Raw genomic sequence first — 27,249 nt, forward strand, 5'->3', positions numbered from 1 at the left:
GTTTTTTGGGTTTTCTATATAGAGTATCATGTCATCTGCAAATAGTGAAAGTTTTATTTCTTCCTTGCCAATTTGGATGCCCTTTCTTTCTTTTTTTTATGTTATGTTAGTCACCATACAGTACATCATTAGTTTTTTATGTAGTGTTCCATGATTCATTGTTTGTGTATAACACCAAGTGCTCCATGCAATACATGCCCTCTTTAATACCCATCAGCAGGCTAACCCATTCCCCCCACCCCGAAAAAAACCCTCAGTTTGTTTCCCGGAGTCCATAGTCTCTTATGGTTCGTCTCCCCCTCTGCTTTCCCCCATTCATTTTCCCTTTTCTTCTCCTAATGTCCTCCATGCTATTCCTTATGTTCCACAAATAAGTGAAAGTGTATGATAATTGACTTTCTCTGCTTGACTTATTTCACTTAGTATAATCTCCTCCAGTTCCATCCATGTTGATGCAAATGGTGGGTATTCATCCTTTCTGATGGCTGAATAATATTCCATTGTATTTATGGACCACATCTTCTTTAGCCATTCGTCTGTTGAGGGCATCTCAGCTCTTTCCACAGTTTGGCTACTGGGGACATTGTTGCTATGAACACTGGGGTGCATGTGGCCCTTCTTTTCACTACATCTGTGTCTTTGGGGTAAATGCCCAGTAGTGCAATTGCTGGGTCATAGGGTAGCTCTATTTTTATCTTTTTGAGGAACCTCTACAATGTTTTCCCAAGTGGCTTAATCAACTTGCATTCCCACCAACAGTGTAAGAGGGTTCCCCTTTCTCCACAACCTCTCCAACATTTGTTGCTTCTTGCCTTGTCAATTTTTGCCATTCTAACTGGTGTAAGTTGGTATCCCAATGTGGTTTTGATTTGAATGTCCTTGATGGCTAATGATGATGAACATTTTTTCATGTGTCTGTTAGCCATTTCTATGTCTTCTTCAGAGAAGTGTCTGTTCATGTCTTCTACCCATTTTTTGGCTTGATTATTTGTTTTTTGGGTGTTGAGTTTGAGAAGTTCTTTATAGATCTTGGATATCAGCCCTTTATCTGTAGTGTCATTTGCAAATATCTTCTCCCATTCTGTGAGTTGCCTCTTTGTTTCGTTGACTGTTTCCTTTGCTGTGCAGAAGCTTTTTATCTTGATGAAGTCCCAAAAGTTCATTTTTGCTTTTGTTTCACTAGCTTTTGGAGATGTATCTTGAAAGACGTTGCTGTGGGCGATGTCAAAGAGGTTACTGCCTATGTTCTCCTCTAGGATTTTGATGGATTCTTGTCTCAAATTGAGGTCTTTCATCCATTTTGAGTTTATCTTTGTGTATGGTGTAAGAGAATGGTCGAGTTTCATTCTTCTGTATATAGTTGTCCAATTTTCCCAGCACCATTTATTGAAGAGACTGTCTTTTTTCCATTGTATATTTTTTCCTGCTTTGTCAAAGATTATTTGACCATAGAGTTGAAGTTCCCTATCTGGGCTGTCTATTCTGTTCCATTATCAATGTGTCTGTTTTTGTGCCAGTGCCATGCTGTCTTGGTGATCACAGCTTTGTAATATAGCTTGAAATCAGGCAACGTGATGCCCCCAGCTTTCTTTTTCTTTTTCAACATTTCCTTGGAAATTCAGGGTCTTTTCTGGTTGCATACAAATTTTAGGATCATTTGTTCCAGCACTTTGAAAAATGCCATTGGTATTTTGTTTTGTTTTGTTTTTAAATTTTATTATGTTATGTTAGTCACCATCTAATACATCATTAATTTTTGATGTGGTGATCCATGATCCATTGTTTTCGTATAACACCCAGTGCTCCATGCAGTACGTGCCCTCCTTAATACCCATCACCAGGCTAACCAATCCTCCCTCCCTCCTCCCCTCTAAAACCCTGTTTATTTCTCAGAGTCCATAGTCTCTCATGGTTCATCTCTCCCTCCAATTCCCAACCCCCTTCATTTTCCCTTCCTTCTCCTAATGTCCTCCATGCTATTCCTTATGTTCCACAAATAAGGGAAACCATATGATAATTGACTTTCTCTGCTTGACTTATTTCACTTAGCATAATCTCCTCCAGTCCCATCCATGTGGATGTAAAAGTTGGGTATTCATCCTTTCTGATGGCTGAGTAATATTCCATTGTATATATAGACCACATCTTCTTTATCCATTCATCTGTTGAAGGGCATCTTGGCTCTTTCCACAGTTTGGCTATTGCAGACATTGTTGCTATGAACATTGGGGTGCATATGTCTCTTCTTTTCACTACATCTGTGTCTTTGGCATAAATACCCAGTACTGCAATTGCTGGGTCATAGGGTAGCTCTATTTTTAATTTTTTGAGGCACCTCCACACTGTTTTCCAAAGTGGCTGTACCAATTTGCATTCCCACCAACAGTGGAAGAGGGTTCCCCTTTCTCCACAACCTCTCCAACATTTGTTGTTTCTTTCCCTGTCCATTTTTGCCATTCTAACTGGTATAAGTTGGTATCTCAATGTGGTTTTGATTTGAATTTCCCTGATGGCTAATGATGATTTTGATTAGGATGGCATTGAAAGTATAGATTTCTCTGGGCAGTGTAGACATTTTAACAATATTTATTCTTCTGATTCATGAACATGGAATGTTTTTCCATCTTTTTGTGTCTTCTTCAATTTCATTCATAAGTGTTCTGTAGTTTCTAGAGTATAGATCCTTCACCTCTTTGGTTAGGTTCATTTTACAATAGCACCAAAAACCATAAGATACCTTGGAATAAACCTTTTTTTAAAGTTTTAATTTAAATTGCAGTTATTTAACTTACAGTGTAAATATTAGTTTCAGGTGTAGTTTAGTGATTCAACGTATAAAACAAATGGTGCTTATCACAATTGCACTCCTTAATCCCCATCACCTATTTAACCCATTCCCCCACCCTCTTCCCCTTCTGTATTTCTTTCCTGTGTCTATCAAGGGTGTCTTACTTTGAATAGGCAATGTACTGAATTTATCTTAGAAGAGACATAGGAAAAAAGAAGTGGAGGAATATTGGAAGATGAAAATTGGAAAAGTTTCCAAGAAAATCACTTCTCTTTACATCCTTAAAATTGTCATCATAATTAAAGATCCCCACCTTCCAAAACATGATTTTGCAGTCACTCTCCTGAGACCCCCTTTGACATCCTTGTTTCTCAGAGTATAAATGATGGGGTTCAGCATGGGTGTCACTGCTGAGTAGAACACAGAGATCATTTTATCCCTTTCAGTCATTATCTTGGAGTTTGGCCTCATGTAGGCAAATATTGCTGAGCCATAGAAGAGGACAACAACAATGAGATGGGAGCCACAGGTAGAGAAAGCCTTGAGCCTCCCCTCCCCAGACTGCATCTGGATCACAGTGGAGATAATATTCCAGTAGGAGACAAGGATCAGGCAGACAGGAGCTAGGAGGATGACCACACCCATTGCAAAGATGGCCATTTCTGTGCTGTAGGTATTTGTCGAAGCCATCTTCAGGAGGGCAGGAGGTTCACAAAAAAAATGGTTAATGATATTGTTCCCTCTGTAGGGCAGACGCAGTGTGAATGTGGTGTCCACCAGAGACACAAATGCTCCACTGACCCAGGACACTATGGCCAGCTGGACACATAACCAACGTGTCATGATGGTGGAGTAGTGCAGGGGCTTACAGACAGCCACATACCGGTCATAGGACATCACCACCAGCAGTGCACACTCTGTACAACCAACCAGAAGTAAAACAAATATCTGTGTTGAGCATCCAGCAAAGGAAATGGTTTTCCTTTTTACCAGGAAGTGGACCAGCACCTGGGGCACTGTGGTGGTAGAAAAACAGAGATCAGCAAAGGACAAATTTCTAAGGAAAAAGTACATGGGTGTGTGGAGTCTAGAGTCTATGTGAATGAGCACAATGATAAGCAGATTTCCCAGTACTGTCAGCAGGTAGATGATCAGAAAAAGGAAAAAGAGCAGGACTTGTGTCTGTGGATCCTGTGAGAGGCCCAGGAAGACAAATTCAGTCACACAGGTTTGGTTTTCTTCTCCCATGAAAATTTATTACTGCTTCTATGTCAGCACCAAGAAAAGAAACACATATTGTTCAGTTATAAAAAAATATATCTGAGTAACTTAGGTATTAATCAACATCAAAACTGGGCTATTGATTAACATCTCTTAACAGATTCCATATGTCAGAAGACAGAATTCTCTTTTTGCTCAGTAGTTTTGACAGATGAGAGTCATTTCTGATTTTCTCTCCCCTTGAATCTTTTAGTAGCACCAGAGGGGCAGAAATCATCCTGAATATGCTACATGACCAAACTTTAGCAGGAATACATATAGTCCTGATAAGACTATAGTGCTGCTCACAGTGCATCCTTCCTTTTACGTAGGTTTGGAAGCAAACAAATTGATGTTGCTTTAAACTAGTTAGGTTTTTATGCTGCAAACTATCTGATAAAACTATCTGATAACATTTATGAAGGCTGATTTTTTCCCCATTATTTTTGCAAAATAATCCTGAAGAAGCAGTCTGAGCAAGGAATAGGAAATTAAAGAATGATATAATAGTCTGTGATCCTGGCCCTTAAATAAATTCTTCCCTTATTTGTTTTTAGTATGAAGAGGGTGCTGAGGAACATCAGTAAAAAAAGGCTGCCTCATTGGTTTTTGCACTAAATAGCATCCTTTAAACATGCCTTAATCTGTCCTCCACACTTTATCTCTCTTTGCACAAAGTCCTTTGGCAATAATAATACTAATTTTCATGCGTTGATCCCTGGTGCCAGTCATTGTTTGTGTACACTTATTTTTAAGTCTTATATTCATTTGAGGTAGTTATTATCATCCCCAGTACATAGATGATGAAACAAAGATTCAGAAAAATTTTTAAGCTTTCTCACTCTTTCTGTATCCTGCAATTCTTTTTCTTTCTTACTCAAAAACTCATTGTAGAGAAGGTTAAACTTTCATTCAATTTTATCTGTCTATTCCCTACATCCACTCCTTGAAGACAAATCTATAGACCTCCATTTTACTGGTTTTAGAGCTAATCCACTGTGACAGAGCTATCTGAAGGCACAAAAACAGTCAGGTATATATGAATAGATATTTTTAAATAATTTTGGGCGGTCTTGGCCAACAGACACATGAAAAAAATGCTCATTGGCAGCAGGGAAATACAAATCAAAACCACAATGAGATACCACCTCACACCAGTCAGAATGGCTAAAATTAACTCAGGAAACAACAGATGTTGGCAAGGATGAGAGAAAGAGGAACACTCTTACACTGCTGGTGGGAATGCAAGGTGGTACAGCCACTCTGGAAAACAGTATGGAGATTCCTCAAAAAGTTAAAAATAGAGCTATCCTATGATCCAGCAATTGCACTACTAGGTATTTACCCAAAGGATACAAACATAGTGATTCAAAGGGGCACCTGCATCCCAGTGTTTATAGCAGCAATGTCCACAATTGCCAAACTATGGAAAGAGCCCTTATGTTTATCAACAGATGAATGGATAAAGAAGATGTGATATATATATCATATATATATAATGGAATATTACTCAGCCATCAAAAAATGAAATCTTACCATTTGCAATGATGTGGTTGGAAATAGAGGATATTATACTAAGTGAAATAAGTCAGTCGGGGGAAAACAATTATCATATGATTTCACTCATGTGTGGAATTTAAGAAAGAAAACAGAGGATCATAGGGAATGGAGGGAAAAATAAAACAAGATGAAACCAGAGAGGGAGACAAACCATAAGAGACTCTTATCTATAGGAAACAAACTGAGGGTTGCTGTAGGGAAGGTGAAGGGGGGTATGGGATAACTGGATGATGGGCATTAAGAAGGGCACTTGATGGAATGAGCACTGGTTGTTATATGCAATTGATAAATCACTAAATTCTACCCTGGAAATATATATATTATATATTATATTATATATTATATATTATATATACAAATACATATATCAGTATATGTTAACTAAATTGAATTTAAATAAAAAATTAAACAAACTAAAAGTAAGTAAGTACATTAAAGCTGACTTTAGACAGTTATTGCGTGGTAAAGTTAGAGGGACCAGAATGGTCCTGTGAAGGAATTTGAAGTTTCTTTTTCTTTCTTTCTTTTTCTTTCTTTCTTTCTTTCTTTCTTTCTTTCTTTCTTTCTTTCTTTCTTTCTTTCTTTCTTTCTTTCTTTCTTTCTTTCTTTCTTTCTTTCTTTCTTTCTTTCTTTCTTTCTCTTTCTTTTTCTCTTTCTTTCTTTCTTTCTCTTTCTTTCTTTCTTTCTTTCTTTCTTTCTTTCCTTCTTTCTTTTTCTTTCTTCTTTTCTTTCTTTTCTTTCTTTCTTTTCTTTCATTTCCCTGGACTGTTTTTTCTTCAAGACAGTAAAACATATGTAAACTTATCTTTATTATCTGTTTGTCAGTATCACCTGAGACATAGTGGAGGTTTAAAAGTGAGTTGGGAGGGACGCCTGGCTGGCTCAGTTGGTAGAGCATGTGATTCTTTTTTTTTTTTTTTTTTTTTTAAAGATTTTATTTATTTATTTGACAGAGAGATAGAGTACAGGTAGGCAGAGAGGCAGGCAGAGGGAGAGGGAGAAGCAGGCTCTCCGCCGAGCAGGGAGCCCGATGTGGGGCTCGATCCCAGGACCCTGGGATCATGACCTGAGCCGAAGGCAGACGCTTAACCGACTGAGCCACCCAGGCGCCCCAGAGCATGTGATTCTTGATCTTGGGGTTGTGAATTCAAGCCTCACACTAGGTGTAGAGATTACTTAAAAATAAAATCCTAAAAAAAAAGTAAGTTGAATGGGCGAACAAATAGAGTCATGCTGACATTCCACACCAACACATTAGCACTCCAACACATTAGCACACCAACATATTCCCTCTCTCAAGAGATATGTAAGTTAGAAGAAGGAACTATGTTGACTGTTGAGATGTTGAACTATGACCTGGGATTGGTACAATCTCGGTTTAGAAGATCCCAAGATTGATCACCAGGTTAAAGAGAGTGAATGAAATGTTACCCACATCCAAACAAAGAAGGGTGAGTTCAGTGTGACAGGGGACAAGATACCTGGATTTGTGTATACCTGCACATACAAATTAGCATACTCACACAGTCTTGTGTGCCATCCAGGGATGTCTGACCACAAGAAGATTCTGCCTATGTGCCCTAGGGCAGGTGGTCAAGGTTCCATCCTGGTCCTTCCTACTCCCACTGTCCAAACCCAGTGGCTAATTGGAACAAGGAGGGAATCCCTGAGAAGAGAACATTGAGACAACAAGGGGCAGAGGGTAATCTGGCAGGTTAGCTTTTGGTGCGAAAGGAGAGACAGTGGGTATTCACAGCCCTTGCATTCACTCAGGTATCTCTGGTCAGTAGCTTAATCCTCTCCAGAGGAGTTGTAAAACAGGATTCATGAGGCTATCACTCAAGAGAATCAGTAAAAAAGAAGGGCATGCATTCTCTGTAGAAGCCAGATAAAAAAGAGAGAGGCGAGTGAAAGGCAGAGGCCACCCCAATGAACAGAATCAAAATTTCAGACTCTCAAAAAGGATTAATGACCCCTATCACCTTACCCGCTCTCACCTGGAGGACTGGCATGAGACAAACACAGGACAGCGGGGTCAGTGATGAAGAGAAAGTTAATGAATGAAGGAAGTTATGGTTTCTGCAGTCTGCTAATCCATAGCCTAATAGGCAACTTCCATTGCTATTTACCAACATATTTTGAAGGTTGGGACATCGTCTGGACTATGAGTCCTATTATACCCCAAGCTAAGGAGCACCATTTTATTAAAATCCCCAATTCACGGGGTGCCTGGGTGGCTCAGTCGTTCAGCGCCTGCCTTCAGCTCAGGTCATGATTCCAGGGTCCTGGGATCAAGTCCCTCATCGGGGTCCTTGCTCAGCAGGGAGCCTGCTTCTCCCTCTCCCACTCCCCCTCCTTGTTTCCTCTCTCACTGTGTCTCTCTCTGTCAAATAAATAAATAAAATCTTTTTTAAAAAATCCCCAATTCACCAAGGAAACTGCCTTAAGAATTTTCCTGGGAGTAAATCTTTAAGCCTGCGGTCCTAAAAACTATTGTAAACAGGGCATTCCCTGGAGCAATTGTGCTATTCACTTTTTTAAAAACCTTTCTACAATAAGGGATACCCTGGGGCATTTTTCATTGTAATCACAAATTGAAATATCTGAATCTTATCTGATAATCAGGTACAACCCTACTGTTTCTCAAATCAATCTAAGGACCACTTGTGTCTCCAAATTGTCAGAATTTTTTAAAATGGAGGTTTCAATAATGATAGTAATATAAAAGACAGCTGACAAAAGTATATTTTGCATCATCTGTATGATGACTACCAAACTAAGTACTACCAAGGACTTCAGAACTCATGTGTGCAATTGTACTAAAAACGCTTTAATTAAAATCTTCAGCTAATGGAAGGGGAGGGGGACAAAACCCTAAACTACAGGTGGGCGATGCAGCTTAAGATGTCAGGACTGTTTAAATGAAGGCTTTATTATAGGTAGCTATTCAACTGTAAAAGGGTGGAGTGAGAACAAAGTCAGCACATAACAAAGGGCCATGTAAACAAGTCCAGAAGAGAATTCTTGATTTCTTCACCAGACTCTTCCCTTTTTGAGTCTCCCCCAGCATCCACAGCATTGCTCAGGCCAAAGACTTAGGGATATTTCATTACTCTCTTTTTTCATCTTGTATATCCTATCTATCCACGTGTCTTACCATCTCCTCTGGCTCCCCCATTGCTACAACCCTAGTTAAGACCAGCATCTCTCTCCTGGGCAACTGCAATAAAACTCAGTCTTGTCAGCCAGAGACTGATATTTTTATTTTAAAAATATATATCAGTATCTGTGTTTTCTTACCCTGTTGACTCCACCAGTTCCCTAATGAGATCAGTTATATAGTTTTTACATAACTCAAAGTGATCCATGGCCACTTTTTCAATAATCATTCCAATTATGTGATATAAATTCCCTTTTACTTAATAACAAGTAAAGAGGGAGTTGTAAAGTGAGCTTCTGAACGGCCATGAAGCCGCAGCATATCTAAAAGTAGATGTCATTCAATTCCACTTCTGGGTAGTTAAATGAAGAAAATGAAAAGACTAGTTTGAAAAGATATATGCACCCCTATGTTCATTGCCGCATTATTTAGCCAAGATATGGAAACAACCTAAGTGTCCATCAATAGATGAATTGATAAAGAAGATGTAGTTTATGTATACAATGGAATATTACTCCACCATAAAAATGAATGGAATCTTGCCATTTGCAATGACATGGATGGACCTAGAGTATATTATGCTAAGTAAAATATGTTAGGCAGAAAAAGACAAGTACCATATGATTTTGCTTATATGTGGAATTTAAGAAACAAAACAAATAAAGTAAGACAGAAACAGACTCATAAATACAGAGAACAAACTGGTAATTGCCAGATGGAAGGGGGTAAGGGGATGGGTGAAATAGGTGAAGGAGATTAAGAGGTACAAACATTCAGTTATAAAATAAGTAAGTCACGAGATGTAAAGTACAGCATAGGGAATTGGCCAACAATATAATAATAACTTTGTCAGGTGGCAGATGATATCTACATCTATTGTGGTGAGCATTATGTGATGTATATAAATATGAAATCATTATGTTGTACACCTGAGACTAATATAATATTGTATGTCACCTATACTTCAATTTAAAAAAAGCAAATGCTATTATTTATAACATAACTTCTCAAAGAATCTGTAGTACAAGACCAGTTTTTGTTACCTTGTATAAGATCATGCTGGAACACATAATCTGGTAAGAACAACTCACACCTGTCTAGTGACTCTATTATTGCATACATTTATTCTCCCATGCAGAATCATTCTGCACACAATGCATTCAATTCAGCAAGGACATCGTGACACAGAATGACCAGCCCTAGACACCCAGGACAGGCTATGGACATTGAAGCTGGAGCAGCCGGACCTCAATGTGGCAAGCTTGATTTTCATCAAGTTCTCATTTTCTCTGGCTCCTGCCATACTTCATCCACAGTTACTTTGTTTACAGATGGTCACGAAGTGAGAGCACAACTCCAAGTTGAAACTGCTCCTGGTAAAAGATAAAATTTCCCATATTCTTCTTGCTGTGTGAAAGCAGGGTTTGGCTATGGTTAGCAGCACTCTTTTCTATATGACAAGAATCCCTACAAACAGCTCCATGGCAGATGGGGTGGGACAATCAGGGGATATTTGTAAGTCTGGAAAATGAAGTACAAATGGTATATGTTTGTGTCATAGGACTTCTGCCAGGAGAAAGAGACAATCCTGGGGGGAGAAATGGCCAGAACTTTGATGACCCCTAGCTATGTTTTTCATGGCTCACAGGCTGTGCAACCAAGGATGGAAATTGGTAGTGTTTCTACATGCCAATGAAGAGTTGGGTCAACTCCACTTAATACCTGCAGTTAGAGCTTTAGCTCTAATCCACAACAGTGGATTTTCTTCCAAGCGAGGGGCAGTGCACATGTTGAACATCAGTGAGTAGCCACAAGCATTACCAGTGGTGCTTTTGCCAAAACTGAGGTTATAGCAGTTACTAAAAAGGCTAAAGGGGCCATTTAATCCCACAGAACAAGCTACATCTTCTGGGATTGCTTCTCGTATGTCAGCCATCCTTTTCCACTTTCCAAAAAGGAGAACTTAGTGGGTACTGTCACAATCAAACCTGCAGAAGAGGGAAGAGCATGTCTGAGGGGGGAACAGCTGTGGTATATTGGTGTCACAGACGTTTCTGATAAGAGAGTTCTGATGTAGGCACGTTGCTTCTTAATTCTAGTTCCTTCAACCCAGCAATTGTCCTTGGATGGAAGGAGTATGTGATATATGAAAGATGTATGCTGGAATATGAGATCCCACACATTACTGTCTAAGCCAGTAGCTCCTCCATGTGTAGTTGAATTGACTATAGCAGTATTTTGGGACTCTACAGCAAAACAAAACAACCCCCCCAAAACAAAACAAAACAATAAACAGGGTTCCATATCAGAGTTTTAGGGTAAAAAAAATTGATATTTTTCTCACAGGAAATTGTAGAGTCTAGCATATTGACATCAGGTAGGATTCTAGTATCTGTGGATAGCTGTAGATAATGTTAGCATGGGATGAGGCCGACAAGCAGCTATGGAGTTTAGAACCAAAAGGCTCAACAACACTATCTCTGGGTGAAAATGCATTAGTGAATCAGTAATACAGTATAATGAAGTATAAATGAAGATCCTGTTTGATATATAAAAATATTCATATGATATGTAAATATAATTTATATTATATATGTGTAATATAATAGCAAAAAAGCTGTTATGAGACAAGCAAGCTATAACCACAGAGAAGAAGCCTGAGCAAGATGCAGCTGACAAACCTGAAAACATCCTAGATGTATAAGGGTACATGTATGACCCTTGTACAGCCTAGAGATGTATCAGCCTAGAGATAGTTCAGAGAGAAAGCTGTTAAAAATGTTGAACCAGTTTGAAATGTCTTCATTCGCACAGTTGTATATCAATATAAAGATCATTGCCTCTGAGAGGGTCTATCTTCCAAATACTTTCCTAAATGCCTCCTTCATATCTTTGTTTCTCAGGCTATAAATGAATGGGTTCATCATGGATGTTATGACTGAGTATAACACAGATCACCTTATCCCCTTCACTTATTTTCTTGGAATTTGGATGCACGTAGGTAAATATTTTTGAGCCATAGAAGAAGACAACAATGATGAGATGAGAACCACAAGTAGAAAAGACCTTGAGCCTCCCCTCACCTGACTGTATCTGAATCACAGTGGAGATAATATTCCAGTAGGAGAAAAAGATGAGGGAGAGAAGACCAAGGAGAATTACCACACCCATTGCAAAGATGGCCATCTCAGCTTTGTAGGTTTCTTCTGAAGCCAACTTCAAGAGGGCAAGAGGTTCACAAAAATAATGATTAATTATGTTCTGTCCGTGGTATGACAGACATAAAGTAAATGTTGTGTCTACTAGAGACACAAATGCTCCAGTGGCCCAGGACCCTATGGTCAGCTGTACACACAACCTCTGGGTCATGAGGGTGGAGTAGTGAAGGGGCTTGCAGACAGCCACATACCAGTCATAGGACATCACTGCTAAGAGGGAACTTTCTGTACACCCAACTACTAGGAAAAAAATCATCTGAATTGAACACCCAGCAAAGGAAATGGTTTTTCTCATTACCAGCAAACGGAATAACATCTGGGGGATGATCATTGTAGAGAAACAGAGATCAGTAAATGACAAGTTTTTAAGGAAGAAGTACATTGGTGTATGAAGTCGAGAGTCAATATGAATTATCACTATGATGAGAAGATTTCCAGAGTTAGCAGGTAGATGATGAGAAACACCACAAACAGTAGGATCTGGATCTGCCAATCTGAAGAAAGGCCCAGCAAGATGAATTCAGTCAGATAGGTTTGGTTTTCTGTGCCCATTGGTGTTTATTTCTATCTACATATTAGCATAAATAGAGCAATCAGAAGTTGACTATGATGGAAAAACAAATTCTGGAAGCAAAGATCTCATTGGAAGAACAAATGTATTTGATTGAAAAAAATTCTTGGAAGCATTTGAGAAACTTGATTTTCTAAAATTTCCATTCCTAATTCTTACTGAAGCTATTTGAAAAAGGATGCTGGCATATTATATGGATTTGAAAAAATATGAAGAGTTCTGCCTTTAGTAGAAAGCCCAGGTTTTTCTTTTTCTTAGTTTACTTTTTAGTCAGCAGATTCTGTCTTTCATTTCATCAAGGAGCAGAACCAATAATTATCTTTTCTTTTGTGTTTCCAAGGGATCATTTATCATCCTTCCTAGTAGGAAGGGAATTTTAAGAAACCATTTAGATCACGTTATAATCCACAGTCCTTGTCCTTTTCTAAATTCTTTACTGTATCAGAGAATCAAGGCTTGATGGCAGTGTTAAAGATTAAGGCATGATGGGACTTCATCATTACTGAACCAAGACATTGGAGACAAGACCAGACTTAGGTAGCACCACACGATATGGAAGCAGGGACAGCTCTTTGTGGAGACCAAATGGCACCACAATACCTATCTTTTCTGGTGTGACTAGTGTTTGAGCTCATTCATGCTGCAGTTTGTTTCAGAGTATCCAATGAGTTGGATAGGTGCATCAGTAGAAAATCAGGCACTGATCCAATGCTTTGCAGTCAGGCAGAAATACTATTCAGTCTATATATTACTGTACATCAGGAAAAAGCAAGGAATAACATGGCTGGGTATAAGAAGGAAATTAGAAAGAGGGAAGGTAGCTGGGGGCATGAGCAAATGGTTGGCACTTGGGCTGGAGTATGCTATTCCTGAGAAGGGTTGAAGTACTAGTCTTAGAATTGACCTATAGAACGATGTCAGAACAGATAGCCCACCTGGCAGGGCTATCTTGAGATAGACAGAAATCAAAGCCTGCAAACATAGAAAGGTTTGTTTTCACACATTAGACTCTACATCTAGCTGGCAGTATAGGAAAAATGTGGTCAGATCAGTTGTGGCTGGACCACTGACTCATGAGCTGCCAAGTATGACTTGATTTCAGGACCACAAGTTGACAGTGAGGTTTCTACTCATGAATTTTCACCCAGATGGAAATGAAATGGGCCCAGCCTGAACCTATAGTAGAGTCCATTGGTCTTTAAGAAACCAGGAAGGCAGAGTCAGGGAATTATTTGAGGAATTGGCAAAATTAAATGAGAAATATCTTTTCTTTGGATATGGTGTAAAGAGAATACACAAAAGGATCACTGATAAAGTCTATAACCTCAGTAGCCAAAATAATCCATACTATCATTTTCCAAAAATTTTTGATAAGTGCATTTTTTCACTGCTTCATCATGGTAAATATACTTGCAATGAACTATGCATATTTCATGTGTACAATCTGGTGAGTTTTGATATATGTATATAATAATATACCTTGATATATTATAATAATAATGAAAGTTTTTATTTATTTATTTGTTTGTTTGTTTATTGTTCAACAGTATTTATACATTTTATCAGTCAAATATTTCCATATTTCATATATTGTGTTTTTATTTACTCTAAATTTCATTATTTCTATTATAGATACTCTATATCTAAAATGTTCCCTTCTTCACTTTTGACAATATTTTTGATCCTTGGATTTTCAATCAAGGTGTTACTTGTTCTGGTTTGTGGTATCTCATGATGATTTCATACATGCTTACAACTCTCCAGAGGAATGAGATTAATTTATCCTTTCAAATTCTCTGTACTACATCCTTGTTGCTTTTTCTTTATTCAAATCAGTTTGGCATGAATATGTTTTCAATCTGTCAGAATGTGGTAAGAAAATTTTATATTCTTATATTTTCCACTTAATGGGATTCAAATGTTGTTAATCTCTGATTGCTTAACTCTTTAATCATTATTAGACTTTTCTATAGAATTTATAGGATCTGAAAACTTGTCTATTGAATGGGATGGGTGAGGGAAAAAAAATCAAGATTTGAAATTTAGCTTAGAAGACTCTGTAGATGTTAGTGACATTTGGCCTGATAAAGGATATGTGGGACAATTAGTATGATTAGCTATTATTACTGTTCTCATATTATAGAAAAAGACGTTGAAAGTCATAGTGACTAGCCTAACGTCAATCACAATTGAAATAAGCTAAGACTTTTATTTTTAACATTAAGACTAGTCTTAAGGCTATCTCTCTTACTTCATGCTGTACCACTTCCTAATACTTAATACCCCTTAGCAAGCATAAGTTTCATACATTAGTTTTAAGTCCAGGTGTGTTATCTGGGTTATCTTAAACTTTTGGACAAGCATGTGAAAGCATGTCTGCATAGAGGTAGAGAACTGCCTGAGAGTCCTTGAGTCTGCTACCCAACAATGACATGAACCAAGATGAACAATCCATCCCTATGGGCCAGGACCTGTGTACTTGCCACATGGACATAGGAAATGAAGAGAGGAAATGGCCAACTTTCCCAGAAGGTTCAGGGCCTTTTTACATTCCTATTCATGTTTAGTAGTGCAAGAAAGGATATGGAGTTTAAACTTGGCCCTCTTAGGACACAGGTACCCTGGTCACCAAGAAATGCATGCCCAAATTCGTGTCCTGTATTATTCCCTATATTACCATGTTTTTTTGTTTTTTTCTTGTACAGAAGCTAGCAAATATGCTCGGAATAGTAAAAAATGGAAGTAGAATGGTTTTTCTCTTTTGCATAAGCAGAGGAAGAAATATAATGAGAGACATGAAATATTCTACCCTCCCCAACACTGCCCACCTGATGGTCTCAGACTACATAAAAGAGCAATGATAGCTAATGTGTCTGTGACCTCATAAATGTAGAAGCAGAGTTTACCAGATCTGCTCTTCTTATCCCTCAAGAGGAGGAAACATATTTCTGTTTGACACATGATTGTCTGTTAAATCTACTGGGGAAAAAAGAAAAGTGTGTGTGATAGATTACAGAACTGAAGTTAAGGACTTTTGGACCATATCTCCTCATGTATTACTGGTGCAGAACTCAGAAAAGAAGGGGGCTACTCCTTGTCTCTCCTTCAGGATAGTGGGTAGAACCTAGACATTGCTAGTTGCCTGCTCATAATACATATATATCACAAGTAATTGTTATACCACTAAATTCTCTCCTTAAGCTATAACAAATCAGGGACCAAGTTCTATCATTTCTAATTTATAAATAACTCTGAAAAACATCCTTTTCTCTTTATTTCTATTTTAGTTCAGGTGGTTTTGACTATAATTTCATGGCTGTATTGTTGCTATACCTTACTAAATGTTTTTGCTATCTTTGTTAAGAATATTTGAGAGGTGGGATCTTGGATTTGATAGGGCCAAGTCTGTTAAATTCTACTTTGTTTTTTGATTGATATTTCTATGGATGGAGAGAAATTTATATTTTCCTACAAAGTAGGATGAATATTTACATATCTGGGGAGTTAAAGTATACTTAATTATTGAAGAAATTACCCAATTTCTTTTATTTATTTTTATTTTAATTCCAGTATAATTAACATACAATCTTATATTGGCTTCAGGTGAATAATATAATAATCTAACAATTCTTTACATTACTCGGTGCTCATCATAAGTGTATTCTTAATCCCCTTCACCTATACCCCCATCCCCCCACAGTAACCTCCTCTCTGGTAACCATCAGTTTGTTCTTTATAGTTAAGAGTCTGTTTTTGGTTTGTCTCTTGAAATTACCCATTTTATTAACCACAGAAACCAATCAAATTAAATTACTTCTCTGAATCCATATTTATTTGATGTTTCAGAAACTAAAAAAATCGATTAACTTTGATTAACTTAGAGCTTTATTAAATTTTTGTTTGTATTTGTTTTCTTGGAGGCATTGCAGAAAGATTAAGCTGGCCCACTTGAAAAGGCCTACAGTTAGGTCTTTATAGGGTTATAATTTATGTTTGGAAGGAATATGACTCAAATCCCATGGATTACTATTCAAATAACTGAGTCCTGTATAGATGGATCTTAGTAATGTATGAAACATACATGTGATTTGAGCTCAAAGTCTCATGATCCAGGTTAAAGCTGTTGGGAAGAGGTGGGAGGGCCTGTGGAACTGTCCTTTTGAAGTGGTGGAGTGAGGTTTAGCCCTCAGGCATCAGTGAGTCATCAAAAGACATATCAATAGAGGTGATAGTTACCACATAGGAAAGTGAAATCTCATTGTATAATAAAGAGGTTTCTTTACATAGGAATATTAACTTGAAGTAGTCCCGTTGCAATAAAGCAATAGTGGTGGATGTAAGATATCCATTAGTTTTCCCATATTTACTGGGTCTTGTTAGAGAGAAAAAAATCACTATGGTGAAATGAGGGTATATTGTAAAGTTACCTACTATGACAGAATATAGTAAGAATTCAAGGCTACTGCTCAGATAGGACTCACCAAGCAGAATTGTGCTATATAGTCCCACACATTCTCTGCACCCCATAAAAAGATGAGGCCTTGGGGTGCCTGTGTGTCTCAGTTGTTTGAGCATCCAACTCTTGATTTTGGCTCAGGTTGTGATCTTGGTGTAGTGAGATTAAGACCCACATCCATCTCTGTGCTGGGCATGGAACCTGTTTGGGATTCTCTCTCTCCCTCTCCTTCTGCCCCCTCCCCACTTGTACTCTCTCTCTCTCTCTAAAATAGTAAGTAAATCTTAAAAAAAAAAAAAGATGAGGCCTTGGTGAAAAAATGAATGAAAGGTGCATTTTAAGTCTACATTTTGGATCATTATGAATTTAAATTGGCAATTGAAGGCATGAAATTGCCAAGTCCCAAGAAGGAAGAGTAAGTATGAAAGATAAAGGTACTTTCCCAAGCTGAACTTGCACCAACCCACATATGATAGGTCCTCCAGAAATTATTACTTAGTCTCTTCCTCTCTTTCCTAGCCTGGAGTCTCCTTGAGAATCACTCCAAGGTCGGAGTGGAACCAAAAGCCTGTCAATGAATGTATTTAATAAATTTCAATTTTATGATTGTTTGAATAGAAAATTATCTATTGGAAAATCTTATTACTAGGGCAAATGGGTGAAGGAAAGTCTTATGATGGCAGTTTCCACAACAATCAAGGTTCAGGGACATTCAGTCAGGATTTATTTATTTCTCACACAAATTATTTACATTTCAGCTGGGAGTAAAATCTCTTGCTGTGTAAAACTTTGTATACACACACACTCACAGGCACACATATGTGGCTTATTTACTTATTGATATATTTATTTCCTCTTTTAATATGTTTCTCCTATTAGTTATAGATCTTCAATATGATCACAATTTTATTACAATGTTTAAGTACTTTTTCTGTACATAGTTATCTTACTGATTTTACTTTACTTTTACTTTTGTACAAGCAGCAATAAGAAATTCTTACAACAATCTGACAGAGTAATTGAACAATAGTATTCACTGATCATTTCTCCATTCAAGACAGCAGAAAGTCAGCAAAGGAATGAATATATGCTCAGCACTGAATAAAAATTCTTTTTTCTACAAAAGCAAAGGAGAAACCACCTTTGATTAGAGATAACATGTAATGGTTGTGTGAATATAGATTAGGAGAGAACATTTAATAGCTTGTGTGTATATGGATAAGCCACCAAACATTTCTGGGAATTAGTCATTTTATATGTGGAATAGATTTTTCTATTATATTCCATATAGTTTGGAATAAAATTCCATATAAAATGGAATTCATTTTTCCCTTCCTTCTCCTAATGTCCTCCATACTATTCCTTATGTTCTACAAATAAGTGAAACCATATGATAATTGACTTTCTCTGCTTGACTTATTTCACTTAGCATAATCTCCTCCAGTCCCATCCATGTGGATGTAAAAGTTGGGTATTCATCCTTTCTGATGGCTGAGTCATATTCTATTGTATATATGGACCACGTCTTCTTTATCCATTCATCTGTTGAAGGGCATCTAGGCTCTTTCCACAGTCTGGCTATTGCGGATATTGCTGCTATGAACAATGGGGTGCATATATCCCTTCTTTTCACTACATCTGTGTCTTTGGGGTAAATACCCAGTAGTGCAATTGCTGGGTCATAGGGTAGCTCTATTTTAAAATTTTGAGGCACCTCCACACTGTTTTCCAAAGTGGCTGTACCAACTTGCATTCCCACCAACAGTGGAAGAGGGTTCCCCTGTCTCCACAACCTCTCCAACATTTGTTGTTTCTTTCCCTGTCCATTTTTGCCATTCTAACAGGTATAATTTGGTATCTCAATGTGGTTTTGATTTGAATTTCCCTGATGGCTGATGATGATGAACATTTTTTCATGTGTCTGTTAGCCATTTCTATGTCTTCTTCAGAGAAGTGTCTTTTCATGTCTTCTGCCCACTTTTTGACTTGATTATTTGTTTTTTGGGTATTGAGTTTGAGAAGTTCTTTATAGATCTTGGATACCAGCCCTTTATCTGTAGTGTCATTTGCAAAAATCTTCTCCCATTCTGTGGGTTGCCTCTTTGTTTTGTTGACTGTTTCCTTTGCTGTACGGAAGCTTTTTATCTTGATAAAGTCCCAAAAGTTCATTTTTGCTTTTGCTTCACTAGCTTTTGGAGATGTATCTTGAAAGACTTTGCTGTGGGCGATGTCAAAGAAGTTACTGCCTATGTTCTTCTCTAGGATTTTGATGGATTCCTGTCTCACATTGAGGTCTTTCATACACTTTGAGTTTATCTTTGTGAATGGTGTTAGAAAATGGTCAAGTTTCATTCTTCTGCATGTGGCTATCCAATTTTCCCAGCACCATTTATTGAAGAGACTGTCTTTTTTCCATTGCATGTTTTTCCCTCCTTTGTCAAAGATTATTTGACCATAGAGTTGACGGTCCATATCTGGTTCTCTATTCTGTTCCATTGGTCTATATGTCTGTTTTTGTGCCAGTACCATGTTGTCTTGGTGATCACAGATTTGTAATATAGTTTGAAATCGGGCAATGTGATGCCCCCAGCTTTGTTTTTCTTTTTCAACATTTCCTTGGCGATTCGGGATCTTTCTGTTTCCATACAAATTTTAGGATTATTTGTTCCAGCACTTTGAAAAATGTCATTGGAATTTTGATCGGGATGGCATTGAAGGTATAGATTGCTCTGGGTAGCATAGACATTTTAATAATATTTATTCTCCCGATCCATGAGCATGGAATATTTTTCCATCTTTTTCTGTCTTCTTCAATTTCTTTCATGAGTGTTCTATAGTTCCTAGAGTATAGATCCTTTACCTCTTTGGTTAGGCTTATTCCAAGGTATCTTACAGTTTTTGGTGTTATTGTAAATGGAATCATTTCTCTAATTTCTCTTTCTACAGTTGCGTTGTTAGTGTATAAGAAAGCAACTGATTTCTGTGCATTGATTTTGTATCCTGCCACATTACTGAATTGCTGTATGAGTTCTAGTAATTTGGGGGTGCAGTCTTTTGGGTTTTCCACATAAAGTATCACGTCGTCTGCGAAAAGAGAGAGTTTGACTTCTTTGCCAATTTGAATATATTTTATTTCTTTTCGTTGTCTGATTGCTGTTGCTAGGACTTCTAGTACTATGTTGAACAATAGTGGCGAGAGTGGGCATCCTTGATGTGTTCCTGATCTTAAGGGAAAGGCTCTCAGCTTTTCCCCATTGAGGATGATATTCGCTGTGGGTTTTTCATAGATGAATTTTATGAACTTGTGGAATGTTCCCTCTATCCCTATACTCTGAAGAGTTTTAATCAGGAAAGGATGTTGTATTTTGTCAAATGCTTTTTCTCCATCAATTGAGAGTACCACGTGGTTCTTCTACCTCCTCTTATTAATGTGTTCTATCACATTGATTGATTTGCGAATGTTGAACCACCCTTGCAACCGGGGATAAATCCCACTTGGTCGTTGTGGATGATCCTTTTAATGTATTGTTGGATCCTATTATCTAGGATTTTGTTGAGGATTTTGGAATCCATATTCATCAGGTATATTGGTCTGAAATTCTCCTTTTCGATGGGGTCTTTGCCTGGTTTGGGGATTAAGGTAATGCTGGCCTCATAGAGTGAGTTTGGAAGTTTTCCTTCTGTTTCTATTTTTTGAAACAGCTTCAGTAGAATAGGTATTATTTCTTCTTTGAATGTTTGCTGCAATTCCCCAGGGAATCCATCAGGCCCTGGACTCTTGTTTTTTGGGAGGTTTTTGATCACTGCTTCAATTTTGTTAGTGGTTTTTGGCCTATTCAGGTTGTCAATTTCTTCCTGTTTCAGTCTTGGCAGCTTATAGGTTTCCAGGAAGGCCTCCATTTCATCCAGATTTCTCAGTTTATTGGCATATAGTTGTTGATAATAATTTCTAATAATTGTTTCTATTTCCTTGGTGTTAGTCATGATCTCTCCCCTTTCATTCATAATTTTATTAATTTGGGTCCTTTCTCTTTTCTTTTGGATAAGTCTGGCCAGTGGTTTATTGATCTTATTATTTCTTTCAAAGAACCAACTTCTAGTTTGTTGATCTGATCTACTGTGTTTCTGGTTTCTAATTCATTGATCTCTGCTCTAATTTTAATTATTTCTCTTCTAATGCGTGGCTTAGGCATCATTTGTTGCTTTTTCTCTAGTTCTTTAAGGTGTAGAGTTAGTTGGTGAATTCGGGATTTTTCTATTTTTTTGAGTGAGGCTTGGATGGCTATGTATTTCCCCCTTAGGACTGCCTTTGCAGTATCCCATAGGTTTTGGACCGATGTGTTTTTGTTCTCATTGATTTCCATGAATTGTTTAAGTTCTTCTTTGATTTCCTGGTTGACCGAAACATTCTTGAGTAGAGTGGTCTTTAGCTTCCAAGTGTTTGAATTTATTCCAAATTTTTTCTTGTGATTGAGTTCCAGTTTTAAAGCATTGTCATCTGAGAATATGCTGGGAATAATCTCAATCTTTTGGTATCGGTTGAGACCTGATTTGTGACCCAGTATGTGGTCTATTCTGGAGAAAGTTCCATGTGCACTTGAGAAGAATGAGTATTCTGTTATTTTAGGGTGGAATGTTCTGTAAATATCTTTGAGGTCCATCTGGTCCAGTGTATCATTCAAAGCTCTTGTTTCCTTGTTGATTTTCTGCTTAGATGATCTGTCCATTGCTGAGAGTGGAGTATTGAGGTCTCCTACAATTAACGTATTGTTATCAATATGACTCTTTATTTTGGTTAACAGTTGGCTTATGTAGATGGCTGCTCCCATGTTGGGGGCATAGATATTTACAATTGTTAGATCTTCTTGTTGGACAGACCCTTTAAGAATGATATAGTGTCCTTCTGTGTCTCTAATTACAGAGTTTAGTTTAAAATCTAATTTGTCTGATCTAAGAATTGCTGCCCCAGCTTTCTTTTGAGGTCTGCTGGCATGGAAGATGGATCTCCATCTTTCAGTCTGGATGTATCTTTAGGTTCAAAATGAGTCTCTTGTAGGCAGCATATGGATGGGTCCTGTCTTTTTATCCAATCTGCAACCCTGTGCTGTTTTATGGGAGCATTTAGTCCATTCACATTGAGAGTGATTATTGAAAGCTATGAATTGTCATCATGTTGCCCATGAAGACGTTGTTTTTATAGATTGTCCCTATAAATTTCTATTGTATATGACTCTTGGGGTCTTTCTCCTTTTATAGAACCCCTCTTAATATTTCTTGCAGGGCCGGCTCAGTGGTCACATATTCTTTCAATTTCTGCCGGTTGTGGAAGCTCTGCATCTCTCCATCCATTCTAAATGACAGCCTTGCCAGATAAAGTATTCTTGGCTGCGTGTTCTTCTCATTTAATACCCTGAATATGTCTTGCCAGGCCTTTCTGGCTTGCCAGGTCTCTGTGGATAGGTCTGACGTTATTCTGATGTTCCTCCCTTTGTACGTAAGGAATCTCTCCCCCCTAACTGCCCTTAAGATGGTTTCCTTGGTTCTAGGATTTGCAAGTTTTACTATTACATACCAGGGTGTTGGCCTGTTTTCCTTGATCTTGGGAGGGGTCCTCTCTGCCTCTAGGACGCGAATGTTTGTTTCATTTCCCAGATTAGAGAAATTCTCAGCTATGATTTGCTCAAATACATCTTCTAGTCCTCTCTCTCTCTCCATTCCCTCTGGGATTCCAATTATTCCGGTATTGGAACCCTTCATGGTGTCACTTATTTCTCTGATTCTATTTTCATGGATTCTGAGTTGTTTTCCCCTTGCCTCCTCTTTTCCCTTTTTATCTATTATATTGTCTTCCAGGTTGCTTATTCGTTCTTCTGCCTCAGTTACCCTAGCTGTTAGATTATCTAGATTGGATTGGATTTTATTGATAGCATTTTTAAGTTTTGCCAATTCAGATTTCATTTCTGCCCTTAGAGACTCTATGTTGCCATTAATTGATTTCTCCATTCTAGCCACTGTCCACAATTGCTAGCTTGAATTCCATCTCCAACATCTTGGTTATATCTGCATCCATTTGTAAATCTGCAGCATAAGTCATGATCTCTGAGTCTTTCCTATTTTGGGGATTCCTCCTCCTAGTCATTCTGTTGACGGGTGTTTGAGGGAATGTATAGAGTCCAAATTATTGACCAGAACCCAAGCAAGATGCACCTGTTTTCTAGGGACCTTAGGGTTGCTGGCCTTTTGTTTTTCCAGCCTGTCTTCTGGGGGAGGGGCCTGCTGTGCTGTTACTCAGGCAACCCTGTTTGGGCGGAGTTGCCCTGCCCTCCTGTGGCAGGGGATGGGCTCAGTGGGAATCAGTTTTGGGGGCTTTGTTCTCTGGTGGCTTTCCCTGGCGGCTTTCTGCGTCTCTTCTGCGAGTCAGAGCAGAAGAGACCGTTTCCAACCCTCTGCCTCAGAGCAGAGAGACCACAGTCTGTTCTTCAGTGAGCTCTCCAGGCCACACCGTCTCCGTTTCTGTCCATGCTGCTATAAACTGCAGCATCCTGGGTTGTGCACCCCTCCACAGCGCCCCCAGTCCTGCCTCCAGGTCCGAGCACGTCTCTGCCCTTTGTGCTTCTAAAACCACCAGGTGCTCCCAGTTCACATGCGCGACCCCGCTGCTCCAGGTTTCCCACCCGGGTGCTGCCCTAAAGTCTTTTCCCTGCCACTACCGGTCGAGTCTGTGCCCAGTCCCCAGCGTGCGAGGCTGTTGCTCACCAGCGGTGTAGGATCCGCATGGACAGGCTCCCTCCCGCTGCCGTTTATCCTTAGATATCTGCCAGCAGAATCATGGCTCCCCACTTCATACCTCAAAACCAAACGCCTGCAATGTTCTCTTTGTAGAGATCCAGATCTTCTTACATCTCAGGCTGGTTTCATGGGTGCTCAGAGTGGTCTGGTAGATATCCAGCTCAATTCCAGGGACCAGCTGAAATAGGGTCCCCTACTCCTCCGCCATCTTTCCTTCTCCCCGAGACTACAATATACCTTTTGTAATTCAAGACAGATCAAAAGGACAAAAATAGCAAGAATAAAAAGACCTAAAAATATAACCAATAAAGTAGATAATGTAAGTACATATCAAACTGTAAACCATCATAATAAAAATTATATCTTCTTTCAAATGTACCTGAAATATTGCAAATATTTTTATAAACCCAATCTCAATAAATGCCAATGGATAGTTACAATACAAACAGTATACATATATAGTTACCCATAGGGAATGGAAGTGAATAAATTGGACAAGACAGAGAGATATCAGCTAGCCTTCTCTGGTTAGACATTGTTTTATAGGTGGATTTTTTTAAATCAGGTAAATATTTTACATAATTATAAAACTAATTTAAAAACTAAAAGCAATCCCTAAAAACTAAACAAAAAATGAAATAAACAAATCTAGCTATATATCCAGGTCATGATGTGTGTATGGTAAGATAAAACAACTGAGTAGTATATTGTTGCCATCAGGAACTGGGATATTTGGTGAAAGGCAAGGAATAATAGGCAGAAGACCTCAATGGTATTGCTAATGCTATGTGGTGGTATTTAGGGAGACCAGTTTGTAAGCTGCTGTGGTAAAAGCCCAGGGCAGAGGTGTGGAATATTTGTATTTTGAGAACTGGTATAATCTGGGATGTATTCAGGGGGAAAAAAATACAACCCAGGACTTGCTGATAGATTGTATATTAGTTGTGAGAGAAGAGGAAAAATTATGAATGATTCCTAAGATTTTGGCTTGAGTGAGTATATGATATCTCTTTCCTTCATGAGCATTAATTTCAGTATCTGTTCTGCCTTTTTTGTTTGTTTTTTAACTCTTGTCCAAAGGAAATATTAATTCTGTTTGTGTGTGTGTGGAAAGGTACCTTTTAATCTTTTTCATTATGCGTCAGCTTCAAGCATTACAGGGTAACTGATTTGGCTGGTTTTCAGGCAAGGGGCTTGGAATAAAGAGGAGTCCCATATCTTTTTAACTTTAATTTTTAGCTTAGTTTGTGGAACGATTTTATTTTAACAGCTTCATCAGATCTGGGTCTTCTAGATTAATAGTACCAGATAGGAACATTTCTTGAGTTTCTGAAACATTTGCTAGGCACATGGAAAATGTTTTATAAATGCTTTTGGAAACATAAGGAAATAAACAATTGAGCACCAACTTAAACTAGGTACTTTTCATGATAGAAATGTTTCAGTCACAGGTCCTTCAGGGAAGGACTTTAAACTGTATTAGGAGAGAAAGACATTTAAATTCTTTTCATGCAGTGGGAAAAAGAGAGGCCGGGACTCAACTAGAATTTGGTTCAAATTCTGATTCTATTGTTTAAAAAAAAGGGAAGTCCCATTTTAAATTGGGAATTCAAGCAAACTTGAAAGGACTGGGTCAGGAAGGAGTCATAAAGGAAAAACCTAGTCACTAGCCAAAGTGTAATTGCAATGATGCAGATACGGGAAAGATATTGGAAACACCATTTTTGTTTCAGATGTTGATTTTGACCATTTGTTCACATTCAGTATTAATTGGGGCTGAGGCTTTTATGGAGCATGTTCCCAGCAGAGAACATTTGCATTATGGTTCTCACTACCATGTGTTCTGGCTGCTTCCACACACTAGCTTTAAGGCATCAATATTTTGTAATGAAGCTTATTTATAAATAATGTGACATGGAATGCATGTGGCTGTTCTAATGTAATATGGGCAGCTTAAGGAGCCAATGCTAGAATCCAAAACATAGGTATCTGATAGGAAATTTGTCCAGAGTCTGGAACTCTGATTTGGACCTGGGAAGATCCCTCCACAGTAAAACATTTAATATTCTATGACTACAGATTCACACTAATAAAGAGGTAAGAATTGAGAAATTTTGTCACTAGTAACTAGTAAAGTCTAACATTTGTATCTTCATTCAGTATCTTCATTTTCCTCTTTAGTTTTTATTTCCTGCTTTAAATGGAACTATCAAGAAAAAATTCTGGCCCAACTTCCTGTGTGGCTGGGTGTAGGATTGTTGTAGAGGAGGAAAAGAAAAACATGAAGTGAAAAATAAACTAATCTCTGTTAGAACACCAGATCCTTGGGTGTTGATCAGAGAAATGAATGCATCCTCAACCATTAAAACATAGCTCATGAAACATGAGGACTTATCTCCAATGTGGCAGGTTTTCAGAATTTTCAAAATGTGGAAGATGTGAGCTCAAGACCAAGAGCAGATATGGAGTCCCATCTAGAAGTTATAAGGCTTCCACAGGACATTGGCATCTACCATCTCTGGATGGAAATGAATCTACCCAGTATTCTCCTGAAGGCTTTCATTACCTCCTTGTTTCTCAGGCTATAGATAAGAGGGTTCAGTGTTGGAGTAATGATAATATGAAATACAGAGAAGATGTCCTGTTGGGGACTATGGTAGGAATTGGACCAGATGTACATAAACATGGCAGCTCCATAGTACATTCCTACCACAGTCAGGTGAGAAGAGCATGTGATGAGGGCTTTCTGCTGTTTCTCACCATGTGAAGGACAGCAATTAGGACAAATGTATAAGAGGCAAGGATAGCAGCAAGGGTAAGCATGAGAAAGGTCACACCCATCACATATACCATGAGCTCATATATGGAGGTATCTACACAGGCCAACTTCAGCAAGGGTGGGATCTCACAGAGCAGGTGCCTGATTTTCTGGGATATGCAGAAAGGAACGTGCATAGTATATGAGGTGTATATCACATCATTCAGAAATGCCAGGATCCAAGATGTTATCATGAGCCAGCAAATCCTTGGCCTCATGAGGACCATGTAGTCCAGAGGATGACAAATAGCCACGTACCTATCATAGGCCATGAATGCCAGTAGGAGGTCCTCTGCATCTCCCAAAGTGAGAACTACTAACATCTGAAAGGTGCAGCCTTCAAAGGAGATGGTGTTTTCCCCATGGAGATAATCCACAAGTATTTTGGGAGTAGCTACAGATGCAAACATCAAGTCCATGAGAGATAGCTGGCTGAGCAGGTAGTACATGGGCACATGGAGCCAACCATCAATTGTAATGACCAAGAGCAGCAGGCCATTGCTGGTCATGGCAAACATGTACAGGACAGCATTTGTGGCACAGAGCTGTTTAGGAGCTCCATTGTCATTCAGAATCCCCACCAAGATGAAGCCACTTCCCAAGGTGGAATTCCACAGCTCCATTTTTTT

At 38.4% G+C, this 27,249-nt stretch overlaps 2 protein-coding genes and 1 pseudogene across 2 annotated transcripts; all 3 read right to left on the reverse strand.

Annotated features, from left to right (window-relative positions):
• Window positions 1–3,061: 3,061 nt before the first annotated feature.
• On the reverse strand, window positions 3,062–4,036 carry LOC113913635 (olfactory receptor 2D3-like). The gene has a single exon (XM_027577897.1). It carries the CDS (start codon window positions 4,034–4,036, stop codon window positions 3,062–3,064), a length of 975 nt encoding a protein of 324 aa, XP_027433698.1.
• A 7,584-nt stretch (window positions 4,037–11,620) lies between these two features.
• Window positions 11,621–12,538, reverse strand: LOC113913778 (annotated as a pseudogene).
• A 12,372-nt stretch (window positions 12,539–24,910) lies between these two features.
• LOC113913779 (olfactory receptor 2AG1-like) lies at window positions 24,911–27,243 on the reverse strand (the record flags this gene model as incomplete). Its single annotated transcript, XM_035722656.1, is given in 3 exon segments — window positions 24,911–24,926; window positions 26,340–26,562; window positions 26,565–27,243. Coding segments are annotated over 3 exon segments (918 nt in total), but the record flags the coding sequence as incomplete, so codon positions are not given.
• Window positions 27,244–27,249: the final 6 nt, after the last annotated feature.

The sequence above is a fragment of the Zalophus californianus genome, chromosome 11 (assembly GCF_009762305.2).
Source record: "Zalophus californianus isolate mZalCal1 chromosome 11, mZalCal1.pri.v2, whole genome shotgun sequence".
In the NCBI taxonomy this organism is placed as follows: domain Eukaryota; kingdom Metazoa; phylum Chordata; class Mammalia; order Carnivora; family Otariidae; genus Zalophus; species Zalophus californianus.